This window comes from Panthera leo, chromosome E3, assembly GCF_018350215.1.
Source record: "Panthera leo isolate Ple1 chromosome E3, P.leo_Ple1_pat1.1, whole genome shotgun sequence".
In the NCBI taxonomy this organism is placed as follows: Eukaryota; Metazoa; Chordata; class Mammalia; order Carnivora; family Felidae; genus Panthera; species Panthera leo.
The window spans coordinates 8146066-8172096 of record NC_056694.1 but is presented as its reverse complement, the minus strand read 5'-3'; the positions used below and the strand labels follow the sequence as shown (position 1 = coordinate 8172096).

At 53.0% G+C, this 26031-nt stretch overlaps 1 protein-coding gene across 2 annotated transcripts in view; it reads right to left on the bottom strand.

Moving 5' to 3' along the window:
• Positions 1-26031, bottom strand: part of COL26A1 (collagen type XXVI alpha 1 chain) — a 162801-nt gene that overhangs the window by 21828 nt on the left and 114942 nt on the right. For both annotated transcript variants that reach the window (XM_042921149.1, XM_042921150.1), the window contains exon 4: positions 163-224. In XM_042921149.1, the coding sequence (XP_042777083.1) occupies positions 163-224 (62 nt within the window). The remainder of the gene's footprint in view (positions 1-162; positions 225-26031) is intronic.

The following is a 26031-nucleotide window of genomic DNA, read 5'->3' as shown; positions in this document are numbered from 1 at the left end:
AGGAGCCAGCCCAGAGTAGACCACCCAGAACCGCTGAGACCCCAGCAGCACCCGACCCCTGGGACCAGGGTGCTCAGGGCCCGGCTTTCCCCAGTCACACCCTGCAGGAACCTGATTCATAACCCTCCCACACACACCCGCCAGCTCCCCAGGCCGTCTGACCTTGGCCTCCAGCGTGGTTAGCCTCTCACTCATGTCGCTGAGCCGGGTACAGTTCATGCATTCTGAAAGAGAAGGGTGAGAATGGAGTGTAGACCCTGGGCTGAGAGCAGCCAGCCACCAGGATAGCCTCTGGGCAGGTGGGGAGCTCGCCGATCGGTTTGCCTGGCAAACTCTTACCCGTCCTTCAGGGCCTTATCCTCAGCACCCCCTCCTCCATGCAGCCTGTCTGATCTGGCTGTAAGAATAGAATGTGCAAAAGGGCGTCATGGGGGACAGTGATGCCAATCTGGGGTGGGGGCGGTGGTGGTCAGGGAGGACCTCCTGGAAGCAGCAGCATCTAAGGTGAGGCCTAAGGGTTGCACAATGACTGGCCAGGTGAGGAAAGAGGGCTGAGGTCTGCAGACAGGCAAGAAAAGAGAAGGGTCTGGCAGCAACCTGGCCGACCCTCTCCCCCCCACCCCACCTCTTCCCCCCCCCCACCCCACCCCCAGTCTGCAGCGGTAGGCTGGGCCCGAGCGGAGGAGGCCTGGCAGAAGGAGCTCTGGGCAGCGTCCTGAGGTCGGGGGCAGCTGTGGGAGGGGGTCAAAGTCAAGGTCAGATTTGCATTTTTGAAAAACTCATTCTGGCAACAGAGTGTACAATGGGTGGGCGTGGGAGGGGCTGGAAGCCGGAAGGCCAATTAGGAGACCACTAACGGCTAACCCCCCAGGCACACATCTCCCTGGGCTATAATTACCTATTTATGTCTGTCTGCCCCAGGAACCGAGCTCTTTAAAGAGGAAATAGATGGTTCAAAGCTGTTCTCAAGAGCTTTTATGGCCCCAGAAATCAAGGGATGCCTAAATCTCTCGCTCGGTTCAAAGCCTGACCTTCCTGGAACCTCATTCAGGATGAACAGACACGCCGACACACAAGAGGTTTGAGGGTAACTCATTAGGTCCCACTTGGTGTGCTGGGGCTGTCGGAGGCCCCGTGGCCACGGTGAGGCCTCAAGCTCACCGGCAGTGTCTGTACCTGCCCCCCACTGGTCTCCCTGTCCTTGGAGAGGCCCCCAACGTCATCTCTGAAAGCAGATCATCTCACTAATGTTCCTCGTTCAGTGGTGATTGCTCGGGAGGCATGTGGGGGACGGCCAGGGGTCTCAGGACCATGGTACGGGCTGTGTCCTCCCCAGGGGTGCCCGGCCTCAGGGCAAGGGGGGTTGACACTGGCGGTGTGCTCACCAGCCCTAGCTCGGTTTACAAGATGAATTATGTGGGCTCGGAGAGGCCCTGCTCACCCTCCTTCCCCTCCCCGGCTCCCCTGGGCTGGGCTCAGTCAGTGGTTTATAAACATTTTTTAGGAACAGAACTCTTTTCTTCCCCCTCAATAAAACCGTGTCGGTAACCCTGATACCTAAAACAGATTAGAGACTGAGGTATAAACACTGAAACCTTCAAACAACTAGAAGAATGTACAGGTACGTGGCTGGGAGGGGGTAGGACTTCACGAAGGACCGGTGAGAGTCGGAGAGGTTTTCTGCTGGACACCCCCCCCCCCCCCATGCTTCCCCCTAGTTTCTCCAAGGAAAGGGTGGTGAAGAAACAAAAGGGTACAGGAGGCCTCGGTGGCTCAGTCGGTTAAGCGACCGACTCTTGATTTCGGCTCAGGTCCTGATCTCACGGTTCCTGAGATCGAGCCCGGAGTCAGGCTCTGCACTCACAGCATGGAGCCTGCTTGGGATTCTCTCTCTCCCTCTCTCCCTGCCTCTCCCCTGCTCATACTCTCTCTCTCTCTCTGTCTCTCTCTCAAAATAAATAAGTAAATTTAAAAAAGGAAGAAAGCAAGGAAAAGGTATAAACCACAAAGCTAAGAGAAGGGCAGGGGAGAATGCTCAGCGGATGATGCCAGTAAATGAAATGCAGCCAGGAGCCCAGGCCCACGTGGGAAGAGGGCGTCAGAGCCTCCAGGAGGCTGGAAGGCTGTCCTGGCTGGGTCGGCGTCAGGCAGGGGAGGTGAGGGGTCCTCTCTGGGGACAGGGATGGGTCTCAGAGGAAAAGCCACAGACGCCCCGGGTGAAATGGCAGGGTCCCCAGAAGCCCCCAGTCCACAGGGCCAAACTGCACACACAGAGAGTGTGTGAAAGCCCTGGGGGCTTTCAACGCCTCCCTCCTGAAAACAGGCAGGGTTCCTGGGCCTTAAAAGAAGGCTTTAATGGAAAGACAGAGACCAAAACAAGAGGGTCCCCATCCGTCCACCCGCTAAGCTAATTCCACCTATCTACCCACCCCCCACCCACCTGCCTTACCCCCCACCCGTCCCCGCACCTCCCTAACCATTGCCTCCTCCCCCTGGGGCCCCTGTTAATACTGATGAGGTGGGTGGCCGGGGGGTACGATGGAGGAGGCCTGCCCTCGGGGCAAAGGCCCGAGAACCTTCCCCAGCAGTCCTGTCTTGCCGGGCAGCAGGCACTGACTCTGGAGAGTGTGAAGAAGTGACTTTTCTGCCTGAGCCCCGGACCTCCTCCATGGCCAGGAGGGCCCCACCCCACCCTGGGGGCCGGTGGGAAGGGCAGGAGGCCTGACGGAAGCCAGGGAGCCATGAACTAGAGCCCCAGCCTGGCCCAGTGAACATTCCTGAGGCGTTTAGGGGTTTAGGGGCCGTGAGCACAGCATTTCCAGGGTCTGAGGCAACACAGGGGATTCTCTGCAGGAGGTAAGGTCTGTGGAGGGAGGGGCGAGCCTCAGGCTCTCACAGGAACCTATTTCTGGAAAGTGTGCTGGGCCCGGGCCCAGTTTGCTCTGGCACTGGGCACCCTGCTTGGCAGGTGAGGTGCGGCTTGGCCGCCAGCGGGCACGGGGGGTCCGGTTCCCCAGCCGCAGAGAGGCCCAGGAGGCCCAGCCAGCGGGGCAGGGGGGAGGCTGCCAGCTCGGCCTCCCGGTGCCACCTGCCTGGGCAGGCGCTGAGGCCTGGTGGGTTTTATGGTTCCCCTGGCATTCTGTCATCGGCAAGCAATTACGTTATGTTTGTTTCAACTTTTCTAACTATTCATGGGAGCAGTGGGAACACGGAGATAGCACTGAGGGTGCTGAGCGCCTCGGTGAGGGGACCAGGCCCTGTCCACTGGCCCTGGGCCTCGGCTGCCCCTCACTCAGGTGAAAACTTTGACTTCCTGAGATTCCGAGAGTTGCCACGTTCCCAGCCCCCTTCCCAGCACACACAGGCCCACGAGCGCCCGGGGCCACCGCATATTCCTGGTGTCTGGGATGCAGGAAAGTGTGTCAGGAACTCCGATGCCAATATGTGGGCATCAGAAGTGTAGCTGTGCCAAACAAACCAGTCTGTGCGTGTGTGTGTGTGTGTGTGTGTGTGAGAGAGAGAGAGAGAGAGAGAATGAGAGGGACTCACTCCTTGGTGTGGTCAGTGGAAAGACTGTGGAAACTCACTGTGAGGCTGGAGAAGCCCTTATGTGGCCTCTCCGCACCTCAGTTTTCTCATCTGTAAAAGGGGTTTGTATTGGATCAGCTCTAAGGACTTCAGGATCCTGGATCTTTGCTGCTGCCACCCGTGCCCTTGCCCTTGGGCTGTCACTGTCGGGCTCTGCCCACCCACTGCCAATCTACCTGCCACTTGCCTTCAGTCAGCACGGCTGGTGATGGCTCTGTATCTAGAATTCAGGACCCAGTTCCTGAGAGAAGCTGATTCCCCAGGCCAAGAGGACCCTTGCCGACCGCAGAAAAGTCTAGAGGCCGAGTGAGACCACTGTGAGGCTTGGGCCATAAGACCTTGACAGCGGGAGCCAGGGCACACGGGTGGTCCTGTCCCCAGACACCCAGCTCCCTCTGTGAGATGGATCCACAAGCAGGGGGCATGTGCAGGGTGGATGTCACCAGAAGGCCAACCCAAGCAGGCCCAGCTGGAAGAGATCCCTGAAATCCCCCTGGAGACATTGGACTCCAGCCAAAACTCCTAAGCCCAGTTAGGAGAAGAAAGCTCCCAGGAGGTCAATGGGGTCAGATGCTGTGGGGACAGAGGGTGGAGCTGGCCAGGTGTATTCACAGGGGACCATAGGAACACAGAGGTCCTAAGTGGCCTCAGTTTCCCCAATGTGACAAGAGCTGGGCTGGGCCCAGCACAGAAAGGACTGGCACCTTTCTATCTTACTACATATCCGGTCGGCCCTGATCTACCCAAGAGTTCAGCCTTGGGTCACACGTTCTTTTAGTGCCTCCCTCCTCCCCATTGGAGCCTTGAAGGGTGTGAAGGACATTCCTCTACTGGTGAGACTTTGGTCACCTCACTCTCTGCTGGAAACTGCTATGGGGGGGGGGAGGGGAGAAATCTTGTCTTGACTAGGTCCTGGTTTCTTTCGCCTTTTCATTCACTACTACACCCCCAGCCAGGCCGTGCACCCATCAGGCCACGCCCTCTCTGGGTAGGCCACACCCCTCCAGCTAGGCCCCTCCAACCAGAGAGAAGAGGTGGATGTGCAGTGACTTTGGCCCTGTGCAAACTCCTGCAGTAAAGCCCATAAGAAGATGGATTTGTCCACCTGTGGGGTTCAGCTCCCGGTGTGTGACTATTAAATATGCACAGAGAGCCTCTAATGCAAAAGACAAAGACCAAAACAATAAACAAGAAAAAAGAAAACTCAGAAAACAGAGACAATGAGTGGACAGAAAAAAACTTCAAAAAACACAGCAAAATTCCAATATCCTTAGAGAGATATGAGAAGATACCACATCCCCGAAACAACAGGAAGTTATTTACAAAGAACCTTCAAAACACAAAAATGCATCTGTAGAAATGGAAAAAAAAATAACTGACGTAAAATATTCAGTGAAAGGATTAGGAGATAAGGAGATTTTCTTTTTTTTTTTTTTCTTTTTAACGTTTTTTATTTATTTTTGAGACAGAGAGAGACAGAGCATGAACGGGGGAGGGGCAGAGAGAGAGGGAGACACAGAATCGGAAGCAGGCTCCAGGCTCTGAGCCATCAGCCCAGAGCCTGACTCGGGGCTCGAACTCATGAACCGCGAGATCGTGACCTGAGCTGAAGTCGGACGCCCAACTGACTGAGCCACCCAGGCGCCCCAAGGAGATTTTCTAGAAAGTTGCAAAACAAGGGCTATGAAAGATGGAGAGAAGAGATAAGAAAATTAGAGGATCAATCCAGAAGGTCTAACAACTAACTGGAGGTTCTAGAGGAAGAAAATGGAGAGAAAAGTAAAAGACATGATCCCAAAAGATCACCTAAAACTGACTGATATAAACTTTCAAATTGAAAGAACATGTGAAATGCCAGATTAAAAAAAAAAAAAAAACCCAACTCTTACCAAAAAGCACATTGTCACAAAAGCTCAGAATCCCAGAAAGAAAATTTTAAAAGCTTCCAAGACAAAATGAGGCCTCCAGGAAATGTCCAGAATCAATATGGCATTGGACTTCTGGACAGTAACAGCAGAAGCTGGGAGATAGGGGTATTCTTTTCAGAGAGTACAGTTTCTGGCTAAGATTCTATACCCAGCTCAACTATCCCTCAGGTTTTGAGAGTAAAATGAAGCATGTGTAGACATGCATGGCCTCAAAACATTGACACTCTGTGTACCTCTTCTCAGAAAGGTGCTCAAGGATGTACTGCACCAAAACAGAGTAAGCTAGAGAAAAGAAGTCACAAAACGGGGATACCAAAGGCAAGGAGTTCAACAACAAAGGGACATGAGATGGGAAATAAAGGCATGTCACCTGGTGACAGCAAATAGCACAACCTGACCACATTAGACCAGGAGACAGAGGGCTTATAGAAAAGGAAGAGCCCCTGATGCATGTGAGCATGAGGGAGAATTAAACTTCTTTTGGAAAATTTGGGGTGAATTAGTGACATGCCAAGGGATACATCTATGGCATGGCTTAGAAAACTAGGCAAACAAACAAAAAAAATGAATCACTAACTCCAGGAAAAAAGTCTAAAGGAAGGAGATGCAGCTTGGTATAGTACCTGAGATCAGCTGTGAATATTACTTCCTTTGTTATACAATGCTAGTCATTGTCTACTGATCTAACCCAAAGTGTGGTACAATTACTTGGGAGGAGGAGGAAAAGACACAGAGGATGGGTCAGAGATGAAAAAAAAAAGCACCAGAATCTCCCACAGGACAGAATCAACAGAGAACCTCTAAGTTTAAAAACCGACAGAAGTAACAATATGTAAATGTCAGTTAGCCTATGGAGGTAAGGCCTCCTACCCCCAAAAAGCTGGACTATAGGGGGAAAAAATGGGAGGTGAGGAGGGGTATAGGGGACTGCTCTTTTTTTAACGTTTTATTTATTTTGAGAGAGAAAGAAAGAGAGAGAGCACAAGCAAGGGAGGGGCAGAGAGAGAGAGGGAGACAGGATCCAAAGCAGGCTTCAGGCTCTGAGCTGTCAGCACAGAGCCTGACGCGGGGCTCAAACTCACAAACTGTGAGATCATGACCTGGGCTGAAGTCAGACACTTAACCATCTGAACTACCCAGGTGCCCCGGGACTGCTCTTTTTTAACTGTAAGCCTCGAAGGACACCTGCCTTTTTAAAACAATATACATACTTAATACACATACTATAATTCAAATGTTAACTGGGTAAGAACATGGCACATGATCACGATGGTATGTAAAAAAATGACAACATTGGATCTGTTTTCTGCTTATAATCACATAAAAGATGGACGGCCAAGAAATGGAACCTGGGAAAATAAAAACAGTTACAGTGGCAGGATTATGGGTGAGTTTTGCCCATGTTTTTGGAAATTTTCCCATTGATGTTCTATGGTTTGGGCTCAGTTTCCTGATCTAACAGCAAGACCAATCATCCTGACCTCATGAGGGCTCCCATGTAGGGTAAGAGAACTGAGCCGGAGAGCGGTGCCCGCGCTGCCCCGGGCCCTCTGTCCTAGGCCCGGAGATGCACAGCCAGCTTCCAACAGTGGCTCCCAGGGACTGATTGCATCTGGGTCGCTGGCTTTTCCACCTTCACCAGCTCTGAGCCCCTGGCTTGGCGACCTCTCCCTCTGGGGCCGCTACCAGGTGGGGCCAGTGACCTCTGGGTCTGCTCTGCACGAGGCCAGCTCTCGTCCCACATGTTAGCAAGCACATAGTAGGCTTTTAATAAACACCCGTGGAATAAATGACACAGAGAGCCCTTGGGGGCCATTTGTTTGTAGCTCTTAGTGTTCTGAACGGAGCGGGAGCAGATGCTGAGAATCATTTACAGGCAGAGAGACCAAGGCCTAGATCGTGGCTTCATGGCAGAGGAGACACTTTTGGCCCCCAAGGATCCTCCCTCGGTTCCCTGGGGAAGGTTCCCGCATTAGGAGAAGCCATTTGCACGTGTCTTGACTGTGAAGAAGTTAGAGACCTGGCTCCACCGTTAAGCCAACACCTTTGCAAAGTCATTGGACCTCGGCACCTGTTTCCTCCTCAGTAAAATGGGCAAGATCGTCTCTCCCTGACCCACTGACCCACCCCTGAGAATCGCCATGGGCCTCAGAAGAGATGGCCTTGAACACATGCCACAAAGTCTAGTAGGGGAATGGCCTGGAAGCTCATATATCTGGTCTGAGCACGACTAGATCCCCCCACACCATGGGCCCTTAGGATTAGCGGCTTGAAACTTACTGGCTGAGGGCAGATGGAGGCCTGGGGTGGTGCATTTTATGTGTCAACCTGACAAGACTCTTGTGCCGTTGCTTGGCCAAACACTAGTGTAGATGTTGCTGTGAGGTATTTGGCAGATGTGTTTAACATCTACAATCAGGTGACTTTAAGTAAAAGAGGTTACCTTGGATAACATGGGTGGGCCTCATCCAATCAGTTGAAGGCCATAAAAGCAAAAAGTGAGGTTTCCCAGAGAAGAAGGAATTTTGCCTCAAGACTACAGCAGCAAACCCTTATCTGAGTTTTCACGGGGTGTTGGCCTGTCTTAAAAATTTCAAACTTGCCAACCCCTATAATTGCATAAGCCAACTCCTTAATATAGATGATAGATTATAGATCTAAAGAGATACATATATAGCTATATAGATACACACACACACACACACACACACACACACACACGTCCTACTGATTGTTTCTCTGGAGAATGCAACTGATTCAAGGTGCAACCTGCAGACAAGTCCTAAACAGACTCATCAACCAGGAAAGAATCTTCTGGACTTTTAAGAGTGTTCCATGATTCAGCTCCAGCTGCCTGACAGACATTGTTGTCAGATTCAGCAAATAGAAACACAATAATGTATCTGGCAACCTTACTTAGTATTTTGTCTTTCTACAGACACACCGAGGTCTCTGTGATAAGGACCCAGGGACAAGTGGCCTCTCCTCCAAAGCTCTCTGGACACATAAGCAACCACTGTCCATCTGTGTGCCTCTCCTATGCGAGGCAGGGCCAACCCCAGCCAGGGGACATCAAGAGGGCTTCCTAAGGAGGTGGCCCTGAGCCCTGACTACTACTGGTGAGACAAGCAGTACTTGCTCTGGGTCTGGCCCTGGACTAAGCCTTTTAAACCCATTTTTTTTCTGTGGGAGCCTCTCACCAACCCTGAGGCAGGCACTAGATTGCTATCCCCATTTTGCAGATGGGAAAAGTGAGACAAATTTGAGCTGGGCTGGGTGTTGGAGAGCTCTCAGCCCCCAACTCCTCACCTTTCCAAGGTCCCGCCTGGGCTTCTGCCAGCCAAAACCGACCTCCTACAGATCCCTGGCTTCGGCTCCTGAAACAGGTAGGAATTTAATTTGCCACGAGGGTAGGAGATGGGGGTCAGGAGTAGAGGGAACAAGCCAGCTGCAGGCTGGAGCTCCTGAGTCTACCAAGGGTTCCCAGGGTGCTCTGAGGTCAGCCCCGGGGGGAACAGAGAGGCCCCGGTAGGACCTGAGCCTAGGAAATCACCTTTCCAAGTTAACTTCTGGAGAGCCGCTTAGCCAGGTAATCACAGACACATTGGATTTCTCTAAGCCACATACCCCAAAAGGAAGGGCGGAGAGGGTGAGGCCAGGCGGAAGGGGAGACCCGCCCTGTGCTTCCTCTATTCCTTCCCAACACATGCCAGAATAATGAGCCCCATCAGGGGCCAGGAAGCCTGCTGGTCGGCCAGGGCTGTGGCTGCATGCCAGACCCAGCCCTGGGGCTCACGGACAGGACAGAATAATTAAATTCCGTCCTTTTGTATATGAGGGATCACACAGAAGGCAACATTTTTCAGGAACTTCTGCCAAGACTTTTATTGAAGAGTAATTGAGTTCCTTTTTGGAGACAGGCAGCCTCACATGGGTGTCTTCATGGTAGAAAGACAAATCCCCAAAGGGCCAACTGCACCGAAGCTTCTCAGAGCACAATGGTAGCCAGTCACCTCCTCCCCATGGGCACCCACGTTAGCAGCCCCTGGACTGCAGAACTTTCTGGCAATGTTCAGAATCACCCCATGGGCAAAAGGGACAATGCTGGTGAGTGAAACTGATTCACCAGTGTTTACCAGGCACCTACTGGCTGAGAGAAAGAAATGCCCGGGCATAGTGCCCTCCATTTGCGACTGAAAAGGATGAGATTCAGAGAGGTTCAGCAATGTGCTCAAGGTCACACAGCTTGTCAGTTAAAGACCAAAATTAGAACCCAGGGCTTCCCTTCTCTTGAGGCCATGGTGGGCTGGGCTATGTGCCCCGGCTGGGCCAGCAACTCTCAATGGATGTGCAGACAGTGCCTGGACCATGGCTAAGCATGGACAAAGTCTGTGACTTTTGTACCTCACCATGGCCCTAGAGACTTTGCTGACCAGGCTGGGCAAATCTGTCTTCCATTCTCTCTACCTCCACATCCAGCCCAGAATTCAAGGACAGTGGGTCTTGACCTTGAACCATGTGGACCATGGCTGACCACACCCTAGAGCATCTTCCCCCCAACAAAATCTGAGGAGGAATGATTAGAATTATTAAGTTATTTTAGCAAGGTCACTGGAATAAAAAGACAGTTTACAAAAATCAACCCTATTTCTATCTACTGGCAATAAACACACAGAAAGTGAAACTTTAAAATGATAATGTTCACCAAAATATCATGCAGTTATCAAATTATCTAGAAATAAATCTACTGAAAACTCCAGAACATCACTGAGAAATTAAAGAACTAAGGAAGTGGAAAGATATACTATGTTCATGGATCGGAAGACCTAGTATTGTGAAGATGTTCATTCTCCCCAGTTGATCTACAGTCAATGCAATCCCATTCAAAATATCAGAAGGCTGTGTGTGTGTATGTTAGGAAACTGGCAGGTGAATTCTGACATGCATATGAAAACACAAAGGTCCAAGAAAAGCCAGGGCAATCTGGAAGAAATAGAACAAAAGGGGAAGACTTAAACTTCTTTAAATTGAGACCTTTATTTCTTTTTTTAAGTTTATTTATTTTGAGAGAGAGACAGAGTATATGTGGGGGGGGGGGGCAGAAAGAGAGGGAGAGAGAGAGAGAATCCCAAGTACAGTACCACAGAGAAAGGCTAGAGTTTTCAATAAAGAGTGCTGGGTCAAGTGGAAAAGAAAAATAAAAGAATCAGACCCCTAGCCCACACCACACGTGAAAGTCGATTACAGATGTAGCGTAGGTCTAAATGCAAAAGGTAAAACACAACTCTTAAAGGCTACTACCTTTGTGACCCCGGAACAGACACAGAATTCTTCAACCGGCCACAAAAACCACTAGCATTAAAGAAGACCTTGACAAAGTGCACTGCATTAAAGTTAAGAACGTATTGGGGCACTCGGGTGGCTCAGTAGGTTCTCTCTCAAAAATAAGCGAACATTAAAAAAAAAAACCTTAAAAATCTATTTGCGTCAGAAGGGAATGAACAGGCCTATCACCGAGTAGAAGAGGATTCTAGGAAAACACATATACGCAAAGTAAGGTATCCAAATGGCCAAAAATCATAGGCACAGGGGCTCAACTCATTAGCCACACGAGGACATGCAGATTCGACCACACTGGAGCACTCCCACACGCCCACCAGAATGGCTAAAATCAAAAAAGACTAATGATGCCAAGTATACAGAGCATGGGAGCCACTGGAATGCTTAGACGGTACCACTGGAGTGTCCATGGTATCCCCACTTGGAAAAAAAAACCACCTGGCAGTTTCTAACAAGGCTGAGTAGAAGCGATTCCGTCCCTAGATACGTATCCAACAAAATGAATAAATACTTTCACCAAACGACACGTGTAAGAACGTTCCCCGTGGCGTCGCGCATACAACCCCAAGTTATAAATAGCCCAAATTCCATCAGTGGACGTCTGGGTCAATTGAATGTTCACCAAATGGGACGCTAACGGTGCTAAGTGAGCACAAACCACGTGCAGCCGTGTGGGCGGACCTCACCAAGATCATGCTGGGTGAAAAACGACGACCCCTAAGAGCACGTTGTGTGATCCCTTGTATCTAGAGTTCCAACACGGGTGGAGAGCTCTGAGCGTGGCATTCAGGTCAGCGGTTACCTTGGGGGGAGGACGGTGATGGGAAGAGGCAGTGGGAGGGCCTCTGAGGTGATGAAAATGTCCTCTTTCTGGATGTGGGTGCTGGGGCACGGGAGCGGTCAGTTTTCGAAAAACCTGCCAAGCTGTTCTGCTCATCCTAAACCACCCATCTGGCACGTCACCCTCCGACGCTTCTCCCTGCCCTGGGGACAAACCCCACCCGTGTGGGCTCTTGCCACTGGGTAGGGGGTGCAGGGAGGGGCAAAGGCGGGGACCAAGCCACGTGTCCCCCACCCAAAGGCAGACACGTGAGAACACGCACGTGGGTACAGTATGCGTGTGGACACGGTCAGGTCCAAGGGCAGGGCAGTCTACAGGGAGCGTCTCTGGGCATGCACATTCGCGTGCACACTGTGTGTCTGTCTGTCTGTCTGGTCCTGTGCTGATGCAGGGTGGAAGCCTGGAAGCGTTCTCCATTTACACAGAGCCCTGTGGTTTACAAAGCTCTTTTACACCTTTGGCCTCACCTGGTACCTGTGGGGCCAGTGAGGAACCACAATCCACGGTCCCGACCTGTACAAAGCGCAGCTCAGAGAGGGGAGGAGGCTTCCCCAGGTCACACAGAGCTGCGACAAAAACCCCAGTGTCCCCAGGGGAAGGCCAGGGACCTCCCCCTAGCAAAAGAAACCCAGTGAGCACAAGAGGCTGCAGGAGGAAGGGTGCGGGCCCCTGTCAGCAGCCCGCCAGCTACGGAGGCCAGGGGTCTGTCCCTGCTCTGTAAGCCTGGCCCCTGATGGACCGGAAGTGGGGTCTGCTCTGTGTGTCCTCAGGCAGGGCACAGCCCTCTCTGGGCCTCCGCTTCCCCTGGGTCATTCCCTGAGGCAGTAAGTGTAACTGGAGCCAGAAGGCACGGGGGCTGGGTGTCACCTTTCCCCTCCTCTCGGGCAAAGGAGCCAGGCTTTGCTTCCTGCCAGCAGATGGGCCCTGTCATGGGGGTTCGTCTCAGGCTGCTGTGGTGAAATGTGATCCCCTGTGAAGCCTCCCGTGCTCTGGAGAGGTCGCCTGACCGCAGGGTGGGATTCGGGCATCCCGGACTCCGGGAGAGGAGCAGGGGTCCTGGGCCATCTCGGCTCATCCGCTCCCTGTCAGGGGCCCTCAGCTTCCCTCCACGATAAGCCTAGACAATAGTCCCTGCCCTGTGTGGCCGGTCCAGACCTTTGTCCCTGGCCTGTGGAGAGTGGTCTCCAGAGGTGTGAGAGGTGACAAAGCTGCCCGAAGCCCTAAAGGCAGGGGCGGGAACCGGATCGCAGGGGCTCCAAAGCCTGTGTACTTTTTCTTTAAAGACGTCCGGCTTCCAGGGCACCTGGGGGGCTCAGTCGGTTAAGAGTCCGACTTCAGCTCAAGTCATGATCTCGCTGTTCCCGAGTTCGAGCCCCTCGCTGGGCTCTGTGCTGACAGCTCAGAGCCTGGAGCCTGCTTTGGAGTCTGTGTCTCCCTCTCTCTCTGCTCCTCCCCTGCTCTCTCTCTTGCTCTCTCTCTCTCTCTCTCTCTCTCGAAAACAAGCATTAAAAAAGATAAAAATTAAATAAAAATAAACACGTCCACCTTCTGATCCCTTCGGTCACCTTGGAAAGCTCACACGCAAAGGAGTCACAACTGTAACATCAGTGACAGCGCCCCAGCAAGGGGCACGGGCTTTGGTGCCTGGACCCTGAGGCTCCCCGAGGCTGCTACAGCCCTGCCATGGCTGTGTCACCTGCCAGACAGGTTCCCGGAGGAGAGGACAAGCACCTGTCCGGACAGGTGAGTGGTAGTAGTTGGTGGCCAATTTGCTGGATTCATCGGCACTATTCCATACGGGCTGAGGAGTGAATCCCTTCAGCCTGGCATGGCTGGGGGACGTCCGTCCCCAGAAATCGATGGCGTGGGTGGGTGTGGAGGGGCCAGAATCCTGCAGGATAAGGTACTTGATGGCCCTCGGGTGGGGTCCCCGAAGCCGGGGTGGGGAGCCAGTCTCTGCAGCCTTTGGGGGGAGCAAGAAGGTGGGGGGGGGTCATCCCCGGGGTACGTTCTATCTTTCAGAGTCAGTGAGGCTCGTGTTGTTAATCCGAGGTTACCGTTTGAAGCGTCTTACTCCTTTTCCCTCATCCAGAAACAGATCGTAAATATCTCCAGGGTCTCATGCAGCTGGTGGGCGGCGTTGCCTGGGCCTGAAAGATGATACCAAGCACAGGCGAGGGAGACGAGCTCTGCGATTGCGGGCCCGTTTGGGCACGTGGAGTTGGTACGGCCATGGCTGTGTGTCACCGGGAGAGTCCCTTTTAACAGGGCTCCAAGCCGAAGGTCAAGGTTCAAGGGCCACAAAGCAAAACTGGCCACAAAGCTGGCTGAGGGGGGAGTGGAGTGGGCGGGGGCCTCCAGACCACGGGAGATGTCACCTGACTCTGCCCAGGGGCTTCTGAACCCCAGGGGGCGGTAAGGAGCACCCTCAACCTGGAGCCCCGGTGGGGCTTCTCCCCCCCTTCCGCAGTGGCCAAGGCTCAGGAGGACACAGACAAGGGGTCCGTAAGACAGCAAGAAGGCGTGGAGTCTCTTTGGTCATCAGGGCTTCTGGAGGGAAACGAGAGCAGAGTTTTAAGAACTGGTGGCAGAGTCCTTGGTCTGTCCCCAGGTGGTGGGACTGGAGGGGGCAGTGAACAGGGGAGGAGCCCCCAGCAAAAAGGGAGGACACACGGGGGTGGGGGCAACACCTGAACAGGCCCCTCCCCTCTCGGGGTCCCTCCTCCTCCAAAGGCAAGGGGAAGGCCCAAGGTGGCTCAGCTTTAATTCAGGGTTCGGTTGGCCTCCAGGAAAGGCCTGGGCCTCCTCACGGGGCCACCTGCCTCACGACGGTTGTTCAGGGGAGCCGGAAGGTGAGCACGGGGCGTTTCCTGTGGCCAAATCCCAGGCTGGAGGGACCACAGGCCTGACGTCGTGTTGGAGAAGGGCTCTGAGCAGTTTTCAACTGCTTTTTAACAGGGAGAAGTCTCTTTCCTACACACCCAACTTCTTCTGGGACCCTGAGAGATAACAAATCAAAGAGAAGCCACTCTGCCTGTCGGGGTTGGGGGTACAGAATCAGCTACCTCCTGCCCCTGGGCTCAGGGTGGGCAAGAGCTGGACAGGTCTTGGAGTTCCTGCTCCCAGTTCTCAGATGCTCGGGGAGCTGCAGGGGATGAGGCCCGTCCCCCGTTGAGCTGGGGTGTGGCACCCACACAGAAGCCGGCAGCATCTGGGGCTTGGCCCGCCCCCTCCCTGCATGCCTGTCCCTCAGGGGCCACCACCCACTGGTCAGCTGGCCAGGAGTAGGTCTGGCTGGACCCCTGGCTCACCTGGCCTCCGGTCGAGACCCAGGGAGGATGGAGAAGGAGTCAGTAGATGACCAGACTCCTGGCTCTCAGGGTCAAACCGATCACCTGTCCCAGCCGGAGGGGGTTGCCGTGGCAACCTGGATAAGGCCCCTCCCCATTCGCTGAGGATGGTTCAGTTGCCTCTATCTTCCAGCCTGAAGGATCACTCAGATACCATCTGGTTCTTTCTTAGAGACACTTTCCCTCCTCACCACCGGCCCAGTAGTTTAAAGCACACTTGAAGAATACGCAGGCATTTGTACGGGATTTACAGGGGTTGCCTAAGAGCTTAAGGCTTCCTCATCTCTCTGGACCCTGCCACCCAAGAAGCTGTGTGACCTTGGGGAAGTTACTGAACCCTCTGAACTCCAGTTACCTTGCCCAGCAGAGGAGGATAATCAAAGCCACCTCCAAGGGCCCTGAACCGGTTAGAGAGAAAACAGAATTAGCACAGAGTGCAGGTCTGAGAAAGGGCAGTGTTACTTGTGTTCCTGTTACAAAGCAAATCTCCCATACAACTGCAAAGACCAAAGGATCTTAGACCTATCTTACCCAGCCCTTTCTTTAAGCCGATTAGAATATAGGTCTGGGGTGGTTAAGCGGCTCATGACCACGGTCACACAGTCAAGGTAGTGGCCAACCCCTGAGCTAAAACCCAGTTCTGAGTATGCATCACTCTCTCGGGATGGGTATTTCATTAATCCTCAGTCATTTACACCATAGTAAGAATGAGGCGGTACATTACCACTGGAAGCACAAGACTTTACGAAGCACTCTCCCATTCCCCTCTCCTGCCAGGAGAGCCTAAAAAGAAAATTATATTGTCCCCACAATTAAGAAGGGGCAAGAGATTGTCCAACCCAGAAAGATGGAAGGTGGCCTGGGACCCAGAGATGCAATCTTCCTCGGTCAGCAGCTCCATGTGGGTACAGGTTCAAGGAAGGAGACAAGAAGCCCTCTGCTCAGGCACAGACTGCAGCTATTGGATCGGGGCTCCTGTTGGCCACGTTTTCCAGCACCCAGACGCCAGTCTGCAGCAGCCGGGGAAGCTTCTGCTCCATCAACAGGGCTGGCGTCCACACTGGTCCTACCCCAGGCTTCTAGGAGCCCAGCTGGACTCACCAAGTGGTAGATGGGAGAAGCCTCAGACCGGAAACAAAGCCATTGCAGGGGATGCAGGAGACAGTCGGAGGCAGGCCTCAGAGTCTGAAGTGCCTGTTCATGTTCTCGGCCCATTTCTCTATCGGATTATTCTTTTCCATACGGATCCACGGAAGCTCTTTCCATAGTTCCGATACCAATCCGTCGTCAGTTTTACACGGTTTATACCTCCTCCCTGTCTGTGGCCTGTGGTTTTGCTCTGGTGATGCTGCCTTCTGTCACACAGAAGGTCATTCCTCTATTTGCCTTTTATTCCTTTAATTCAAGGTATTGGGGTGAAGCCTGGTGGCTGCCTCCAGGCAATAACTTATTGTCAAGTTGGCTAACACGCAGTGTATACAGCGTGCTCTTGGTTTGGGGGGTAGATTCCCATGATTCATCGCTTCCATACAACACCCAGTGCTCATCCCAGCAGGTGCCCTCCTCAATGCCCATCCCCCAGTCTCCCCTCTCCCCCACCCCCCACCCACCCTCAGTTTGTTCTCTGTCTTTAAGAGTCTCTTAGCTTTGCCTCCCTCCCTCTCTGTTTGTATCTATTTTTTCCCCAGTCCCTTCCCCCATGGTCTCCGGTTATGTTTCTCAAGTTCCACGTATGAGCCCATTCACGAGTTTAAAGGGACCCTTCTAATGACTCAGGCTGGTGCGATGTTGGCCGTGTAACTCGCAGCTGGGATCTGTGTGACCGGAGCTCCCTTTCCTGCCCGGCTTGCCAGGACTTCTCAGCACTGACGGGTGTCACACTGGAGCTTCTCAACTGCTGACGAGCTGAATTACAGGAGGAGATTTTCTAAACTCTGCTTGGCCGTGATCGATTACTTCCCCCTCCCCCCCCCCCCCCGCCCCAATCCCACACTGCTGAATTTGAATAGTTAATCTTTCCATGTTGGATGTTTTACTTGAGCCATTTTTAGCTCCAACTCAGAACCAGTTTTGTGGCCACGGAGGTAGGGTAAGTTTCAGTCCTGAGCCTGTGGGAGGCAGAGGCCCAAGACTGATTTCTCGGGCTCATTTCTCCCCACTCAGAGTCCAGACAGACAAGCTTCCTTGCAGCCTCCGGGAGCAAGGGGTGAGCTTTTCTCGTCTCCCCTTTTACTAAGTCTCAGATCTGAAGTGTCTACAACACGGGAGCCCCCAGCCCCACCCCCGTACTGGCTCAGATGTAAACCTTGGTCCCAGGTTCCCGAAACCCACGTCCCCACCCCACCGCACCTGCCACGGTGACCCAGCATTAATCGCAGAACTGTCTGCTTCCTTAGGTGACCTGAGCTCCCGGAGCTTGGGGAGGGGGCAGTGCCTGGACGGGTCCTGCGGGACCCAACTCTTGGTCCCTCCCTCACCCCCTGCTCTCTTCCTGCTAGACTGCCGGCTGATCCAGGTACTGGGTAGGATACCCAGTACTTAACGTGCTGGTACTTTCGTAGTGATCTAGCCTTGAGAGGTCATCTGTGCCTAGATTATGAAGAGATTCCCGGTGTGCAATGTTTCATCGTGGGTTCACACCCAAGCGCTCCTGATCCTTGGCCATGGCCAAATCCCTTGGGCCCAAAGTTCTTTACATAGCATGCGTATAGACGATATTTACATATATACACATATTCACAAAATACGGTGTGTGAGTATCCCTAAGGCTCTTGCCAGCTCTGACATCCAAGCTCTGCACGATGAATCTGATGCTGGGATCACAAACTCACAAGTGCGCGCGCGCACACACACACACACACACACACACTCACACCCCCCCCCCCCCCCCAATCATGGTAGTCGCTTAGCCTTCTCTATAGCACATTCTAGGCTGATACCTGACTCAAAAAGCCAAGAGGCGGAATGCTCCCCCTCGGGCCCCAGGGCCCGATGGCCTGTGAGAGTCTGGACCAGGTGGGCAGGAACAAACAGCTACCAGCTCTGGGAGGCAGGCTTGAGACTGGATGTGAAGGGGGGGAAGACAGGCTTTCAGCATCAGCTCCTGATGGAAACTGCCCAGGTGAAAATGACCCTGGAAGATTCTGGGACACAGGATCCTTTCTAAGGAAAGTAAAGCTCTTACCACCGCCGAATATTTGGACCAGTAGATAGTAAATGACCTCACAGACATTCGACAAACACGGCTGAGCTCCCTGGCCAGCAAGCGCTGTCCCAGGCACTGGAGATTCAGGGAGTGAGGACACACAGCTCTTCATAGCTCCACGCCCCAGGCGAGACAGCCCGCAAGACCATTGCAACAGCAAGCCAAAGGAGCCAAGGGCTGGGGCAAGTGATTCAAGGAGGGCTTCCCGAGGGTGGTGGAACCAGTATATAAACAAGGCAGAGTTACTGGCATGGAAAAGTGGCACTTGGGCGGTTTTCAAACCTTTCCAAGTTTTAAACATTCCCCAGATGATGCTGGGAGCCCGGGCTCCAGCTCAGGTCTGTCTGGGCTCTGCCAGTGGCCCAGCGACCCGTCCCCGGCCACGACATCCCTTTCCCGGCAACTGGGGCTGGTCTGTACTCCCGGGAGGCCTCTGAGAGCTGTGCCCGCGGGTCGTCCCTCGGCGAACAGTGAAGCCAAGCCCCAGCTTATCTGGATATAGCCAGTGGCCCAGAGAGGGTAGGGATCTGCCTAAGAATACACAGCCAGTCAGGGACAAAGCTAGCCCAGAGACTGGGGTGACATGAGTCCTAGAAAGTTCTCCACCGTACAGCCATGTCAGCCTGGCTAGGGTTCCTCGGGCCATTGCCAGCTCCCTGACAGCAAGTCTCCCATCCACGGGACAACAGGCCCCCCCATCCCTTGTGGTGTGAAATCCAAACTCCTAGACTCGTCCTTCGAGGCCCTCGGAGTATAGCCGCTGCATCCCCAGCCTGCCTCCCCGACCCCCACCCTTCCCACATCCTCCCTCTGCACCGCACTCAGCGGCCTGTGGTTCCTGAAGCAGCTGTCATTCTTCCCTGACCCCGGCCCCTTCACACGCCATCCCTGTGATGTGGGCCCTCTCGTCTCCATTGACGGATGGGGAAACTGAGGCCCCCAAGGCCCCCTCCTGGCTAGGGTGAGTGGTAGCACCGCCGTGCGAGCCCAGGAGGACTCAGCTGGCTCCTGCCGCTGCCCGGGATGCAGACCCCACAGGAGTGACCTTGCAGAAGAGGGGTCAGCCCATCGGTCAGTTCCACCGTTTTATGATTTCTCTCTGCTGGGTCAGAAACACTAATTACAACTGACACAGGGGGCTAGGCACACTGCGTATATTAATTCATTTTATCCCCCACAACAATGCTATGAAGTTGAGACCCATTTTCCAGGTAGAGAAACAGAGAACAAATAAGATGGCAAGTGGCTTGTCACAGAGCCAGTAAGATGGCTACGACCCAAAGTGCCTGATCAACTCAGACCCGAATCCAGATGGAGCAGGTTCAGGACACGATCATCCCCAGAAAGCCAGGTCAGTAACTGGGAATTGGCCCTGGGAGTTCGGTTTGCGGTCCTCACACTGAGCCCCCAGGAGTCCCGGCCCTGAAACGGGGTCCAGCCCTACTGCCCGCCCCCCTGGTGGCCCCCCTATTCACCTAAGCGGGCTTCAGTTTTCCAAGTTGCAGGCTGCCGAATGCTTCCGGGGCCCAGAGAGGTCCCCGCTCACGGGGAGCCACCGGTTGTTCCCCGGGCTCAGACGGGACCCTCGTGAAAAGAAGGGGACGCTCCGTGCTCCTGAATCGCCTCATGTGGCCAGCTCAGGAGAGCCCCTGTGTTGTGGAGACGGGATGGCCACACATGTGCTCCCGGTTCCATCCTGCCCGCATCTGGGTCCCCCCTGGAGTGTCCGGGGAAGGGTCCGGGCCCGCCCCTCGGCAAGCCCTCTGCCCCCGGGGCCAGGCCAGCAGCCTTACTGTCAAGTTCACCAGCCTCAGTGAGGCGTCTCTGCTCTCAGTGTGGGTGGAGAACTGCACATTTGGGGCCCAGCAGCCAGGCTCCAGGGAACCCAGTAGGGTCCAGCTTGTTCACCAAAAACACACCCCCCCAAGGGGACAGTGACAGCATACGGAGCGTTATTCCCTCTGGCCCAGGACGGTCAGGACGGTGCTCCCCGAATCCTCATTTCATAGGCAGGGACACGGCACATAGAGACGGTCAGCCGACCCAGCAGTGAGGCAGGACCAGTGGGCTCCCCCTCCAGTTCCGGGGCTCTTTCTGCTCCAGGCTGGCCTCCTGCAGGAGCAAAAGAAGCCCCCAGAAGCCTCCAGAGGGCGGGTTCAGAAGCCCATGGCATGTGTGCCCACGTGCGAGCGTGCGTTCTCACGCATGCGCGTGTCGATGCGGCGCAGTCCCGCGGGCCTGTGCGTGTGCGTGTTTTTGTGTGCGTTTTGCTCACGTGGGTCTTGTGTGCAGGAGCGTGGGTTGTGTCACGTGGGCCCGTGCGTGAGGGGAAGGGAAGAGGCTGCTGTGTGTGCCCCCCCCGCCCCCCACCTCCATCAGGGTCGAGCAATGAACACAGAAGGGCCAGGGGCCCAGCCCGGCAGTTCGGGGTCCCAGCGGAACACGAGGGTGCTTAGCACCACTTGTTTATAAGGGGACTGCAGCCCCCAGCCCGGGACACGACACGGGGGCCGTGGGCTTGATCAAAGGCTGCAGAACCCCGGCCAAGTGCAGACTCAGGGAGCGACCAAAGCATCTTCGCTGTCTATGTGAAACGGCAGGCAAAGCTGTTTACCTCGATCGAAGATAAGGAAACAGACTCCCGCGCCTCCCAGGGAGAGGCTTCCGTCCCTAACGTCCACCCTGGAAGGGCTGCGTCCCTGAGGTCTTGGAGGCCCGGCATCCAGAGCCCAGCTGGGGCTCAGGCGGCTCCGAGAGAGGCAGACCCTCCGTGGCTGGGGCCCTGGGGGCCCGTCAAGGGCGGGGGCGTCAGTCTGACCCATCCTGGGCAGTGCACAAGGCCTGCTGGCGGGCCAGCATCAGCTCGGCCTCCATTGCCATGAACGTGGGGCATCTGAGGCCGGCGGGAAAGAGGAGAGGAGGGGAGGCCCTCCTGAGAGCCTGCTAAGGAGCCTGCCATTTATTCTCAGAGGGGCAGAAGCTGGTGAACAATTTCACAAAGGGAATGAGAAGCAAAAGTGGCTTCACCGCAAAGCTTATGATTCTAGAACCTTCCTTCCCAAGGTCTCCTTCGAGGCCGCGACAGAAACCTGGGCCATGCATTCACGTGCTCAGGGGTTTCCATAAACATGAAGTTTTCTACGTATTCTTTTTTCTTTAAAAGCCCCTCAAGTTGTATAAGCCTCAGAGCCTGGGAACCTGGAAATGCCCCCAGATAATGAGGTCAGACTTGGTTGCCCATTTCTCTTGGCTACACAGTAGGCTCTTGGCGTGCACCGGGTGTCCTGAGAAGCTTCCTGATGAAGAGAGAACTGCCCCTTCCCTTTGGGAAAACCTTTCCCGGCCCTGCGTTTAGGGTACCAAATGCCGAGGGCATTTCCTATAGAGAAGTAAGGTTCCTGCTGTGGCTGATGACCGTGACATCTCCCACCTGAGCCCCTGGGTCGGGGGTGGCGGCAGGAGGCCGGTGACAGAGCTGGGGCCTCGGGAGACCAATGGCATCTAATATTCAGTCTGACATCATCTGGCTGCGATTCCCAGAGACTAAAATTAGGCAGAGGAAATTTAGGATGTTGCTTACAGATTTCCAAAAACAACAGGGGCGAGGGCCAGAAAACAGATCATAAAAGAATTTTTGTGACTCAGTCCCAGCTCGGGGAAACAGACATGAGCCCCACTTATGGGAAGAGGCAGAGGAATCTTTATTCCTTCCCTGTAAAGAGGGACCCACGTTCCCTGCTCCCACTGGGGGGTTCCCGGTTTAGCCCCATTTCTTGCCGGCCAGGCTTTGTCCAAGGTCAGCCGGAGGCTGGGTGACTTCCACTTTGAGCCCGTCTCCTGGGCACGCCGCTCTGCTCCCCAACAGCATTTGGTTTCTTCCCCACTTATGAGGTCTGAGGGGGAGCCAAAGGGGTCTACCGCTCTGTCAGAATAAAATGCATTTGTCGGCAAGGACCTGCTGAGAAAGCTCTGGGCCACTCAGGTAGGCAGGCAATGAGAATTTGAAAAGCCACCCTTACGTCACGGGAAATGGGGCCGGGCAAGGATTGAGGGTGATCCCTCCTCGCTCTATCACCTCGTCCAAAAGACCTTGGATACAGGGTCCTTCAGGAGAGCTCAGGACAATCCCGGAGAGGTTTTCACAGTCTCTGAACCCTTGGAAGCTGCGAGCACGAGTGTCCCTGCCTGGGCATGTTCTAGGAAAAACTGTCTAAAGCTTTGTCCGATTCTCAAGAGTAGGAAATGCAAGACTCCCTAAATGTTAAAACCATTGTCTGATGTCCAGTTCGGTCCCTCCTTTTGCAGACGAGGAAGAGGGGGAGGATGGGCTGGAGATGCTAACACATGCCAGGCCAACAGGTCAGGAGCAGGTGGAAGGACGAAGGGGAGGAAACAGCAGGGCAGAAAAGGCAAGTGAAACCAGGAGTGAACGAAGGTATAAAAAGCAGAATTGGGGGCGGGGTGCCTGGGTGGCTCAGTCAGTCAAGCGTCTGACTCTTGATTTTGGCTCAGGTCATGATCTCATGGTTTGTGAGTTCGAGCCCCGGATCAGGCTCTGTGCTGACAGCATGGAGCCTGCTTGGATTCTCTCTCTCCCTCTCTCTCTGCCCCTCCCCTGCTCACGCTCTCTCTCTCTTAATAAATAAATAAATAAACAAACAAAAATGGGGCGCCTGGGTGGCTCAGTGGGTTAAGTGCCCAACTTTGGCTCAGGTCACGATCTCACAGTTCATGGGTTCAAGCCCTGCATCGGGTTCTGTGCTGACAGCTCAGAGCCTGGAGCCTGCTTTGGATCCTGTGTCTTCTCTCTCTGCCCCTCCCCCTCTTGCCCTCTGTCTTTCTTGGTCTCCCAAAAATAAATAAATGTTTAAAAAAAAAAGGTTAAAAAAATAACAAACAAAAAAATTTAAAAAAAAAATTTTTTAATGTTTATTTCTGAGACAGAGCACTAGTGGGGGAGGGGCAGAGAGAGGGAGACACAGAATCAGAAGCAGGCTCCAGGCTCGGAACTGTCAGCACAGAGCCTGACGCAGGACTTGAACTCAAACGGTGGGATCATGACCTGAGCCGAAGTCAGTTGCTCAACTGACCGAGCCACCCAGATGCCCCCCCAAAAAATTTAATAAAACAATATAAATAAACTTTTTTTTTAATTTAAAAAAGAGGGGCACCTGGGTGGCTCAGTCGGTCGGGCGTCTGACTCTCGATTTCGGCTCAAGTCACGATCTCATGGTTTGTGAGTCCGAGCCCCACATCGGGCTCTCCACTGACAGTGCGGAGCCTGTTTGGGATTCTCTCTCTCCTCTCTCTCTGCCCCTACCTGGCTCATGTGTACTCTCTCTCTCAAAATAAATAAATAAAATAAACTTAAAAAATTTGTTAAAAAGAAAAAACGGAACTGGACAAACCACCACCACAATCGTCAACCATCAGATACACATGGGGCTTGAGGTTTTCTAGAAGATGAAGCAAAGAGTCACATCTCTAGGACAAAAACCACCAACTGCTGGAGAACACTGAACTTGCAAGTTTTGGCAAAAGTCTGAGGAGTTCCTTCAGGGTCTCCCCAAAAGGAGGGTGAGCAGGGAGGTAGTGATACCCATCCCCAACCCTTCCCAGCAGAGATCTACATCAGCACTTGAGGAACCTCTCCCAGGGCCTCCCAGGAAGCCTGTGTCCTTACCTGTCCTGTGGGCCGCTCTACTGCCCTCACATGGCTATGGTAAGAATTACAGGAGCAAGGCAGCAGGAATCTCCACCATACCCACACCCAGCCTGACCTGGGAATTAGCAAGCGCCCTATACAGATGTGAGTTTTCTTCCTTGAGAAGAAAGGAAAAGCACGGGTTAGCATCAGGCACTGTTGAGAGGAAGGAAGGTGTGGGGTGGGCATCTGTTAGGGCTTGAATATTACGGCCTCTTCAGGACTGTGGTAATCCCAGTATCACGCCGCGCCTCCCACCCCCAACAGAAGTGTAATCCTGGCAACACAGCGGAGACTTGGGCCTGACTTGGGGATTTCACTTCCAGCTTACTGGGCGAGTTCTTTTATAGTTGCAGAATAAAGCAGCAACAAGGTGTATGGGAAAGACTAGCATCCCTCCCTCAGATGGGCCGTGGGGAGAATGAGCTGTGAGAGACTGGCAGCCCCTTCAGGTTTTCAGCAGCTAAACCGAAGAAAAAGGGAAACGCTCCCCCTGCAGAAGCCAGAGAAGGATCAGCAGGAAGTGGCGGCAAGGAAGGGATGATCCCCACCCTGTACCGGCAAAGCCAACTCAAAACATGGGGCCCCTTGGAGACTGCCATACAGCCTCAGTGGGGAGGAAAACCAAGGTTTTCATTTCACAAACACAGAAATGGAGGCCTAGAGAGAATAAGGTTCTCCCCACGGCACACACTAGAAAGTGGCAGAGCCAGGGAAAACACCCAACTTTAAAAAACAAAACAAACAAACAAACAAAAAGCATATGTTTCAGCCAACTGATTTTCAAGAAGGGTGCCTGGATCATTCAGTGGGGAAAGAACAGCTCTTGCACAAATGTGCTGAGAACACTGGATATCCACATGCAAAGAATGAAGTTAGACCCCCTACCTCACACCATATACAAAAGTTAACTCAAAATGGATTAGGGGGCTCTGTGTGGTTTGGTTGGTTATGCGTTGATTTCGGCTCAGCTCATGACCTTGTGGTTGGTGGGATCAAGCCCCATGTTGGGCTCTGCACTGACAGCAAGGGGCCTGCTTGGGATTCTCTCTCTCAACCTCTCTCTCTGCCCCTTCCCGGCTCTTGCTCACTCTCTCTCAAAAAAAAAAAAAAAAAAAAAAAAAAAAAAAATTCCAAAAAAAATTTTTTAACTTAAAAAAAAAATGGACCAACAAACTAAATTCAAATGCTAAAAATCATAAAACTCTTAGAAGAAACCACAGGAAAAGTTTTCATGACCTTGGATTTGGCAATGGCTTCTTAGATATGACACCAATGGCACAAGTAACAAAAGAAAAAATTGATAAAATTATCGAACTCCGTAAAAATTAAAAACATTTGTCCATCAAAAAGAACACTGTCAACAATGTGAAAAGACAACCTACAGAATGAGAAAAATATTTGCAATTCACATTATCCAGAATGTATCTTACAGCTCAACATAAAAAGACAAACAACCTAATTTTAAAAAGACCAAAGGACCTGAATATAATTCTCCTAAGAAGACACACGGGGCGCCTGGGTGGCTCAGTCAGTTAAGAGTCCAACTTCTCCTCAGGTCATGATCTCACCGTTTGTGAGTTCGAGCCCCGTGTCGGGCTCTGTGCTGACAGCTCAGAGCCTGGAGCCTGCTTGGGATTTTGTGTCTCCCCCTCTCTCTCCGCCCTGTCCCCACTTGCACTCTGTCTCCCTCTCTTTCTCTTTAAAAAATAAATAGTCATTTTAAAAAAAGAGGAAAGAACAAGGGCAAGTAACAGAAAACAGTAACAAATATAATAGATATTTCAAGAATATGAATACTAATTTTAATGGAAAAAAAAATGCTGAAGAACCAAATTTATGTTGTTGACAAGAAACCCACTTAAAGACATAGACAGGTTAAATGTAAGAGTGGAGGAAGATACGATATGCTAACGCTAATTAAAAGGTAACTGAAGAAATACAGAAAATAACCAGTATTGGCAAAGGTGTGGAGAAACTGGAATCTCCATACATTGCTGATGAAAAAAAATGGTTCTGTTGCTAAGGACAACGGTTTGGTGGTTATTCAGAAGGTTAAGCATAGAATCAGCACA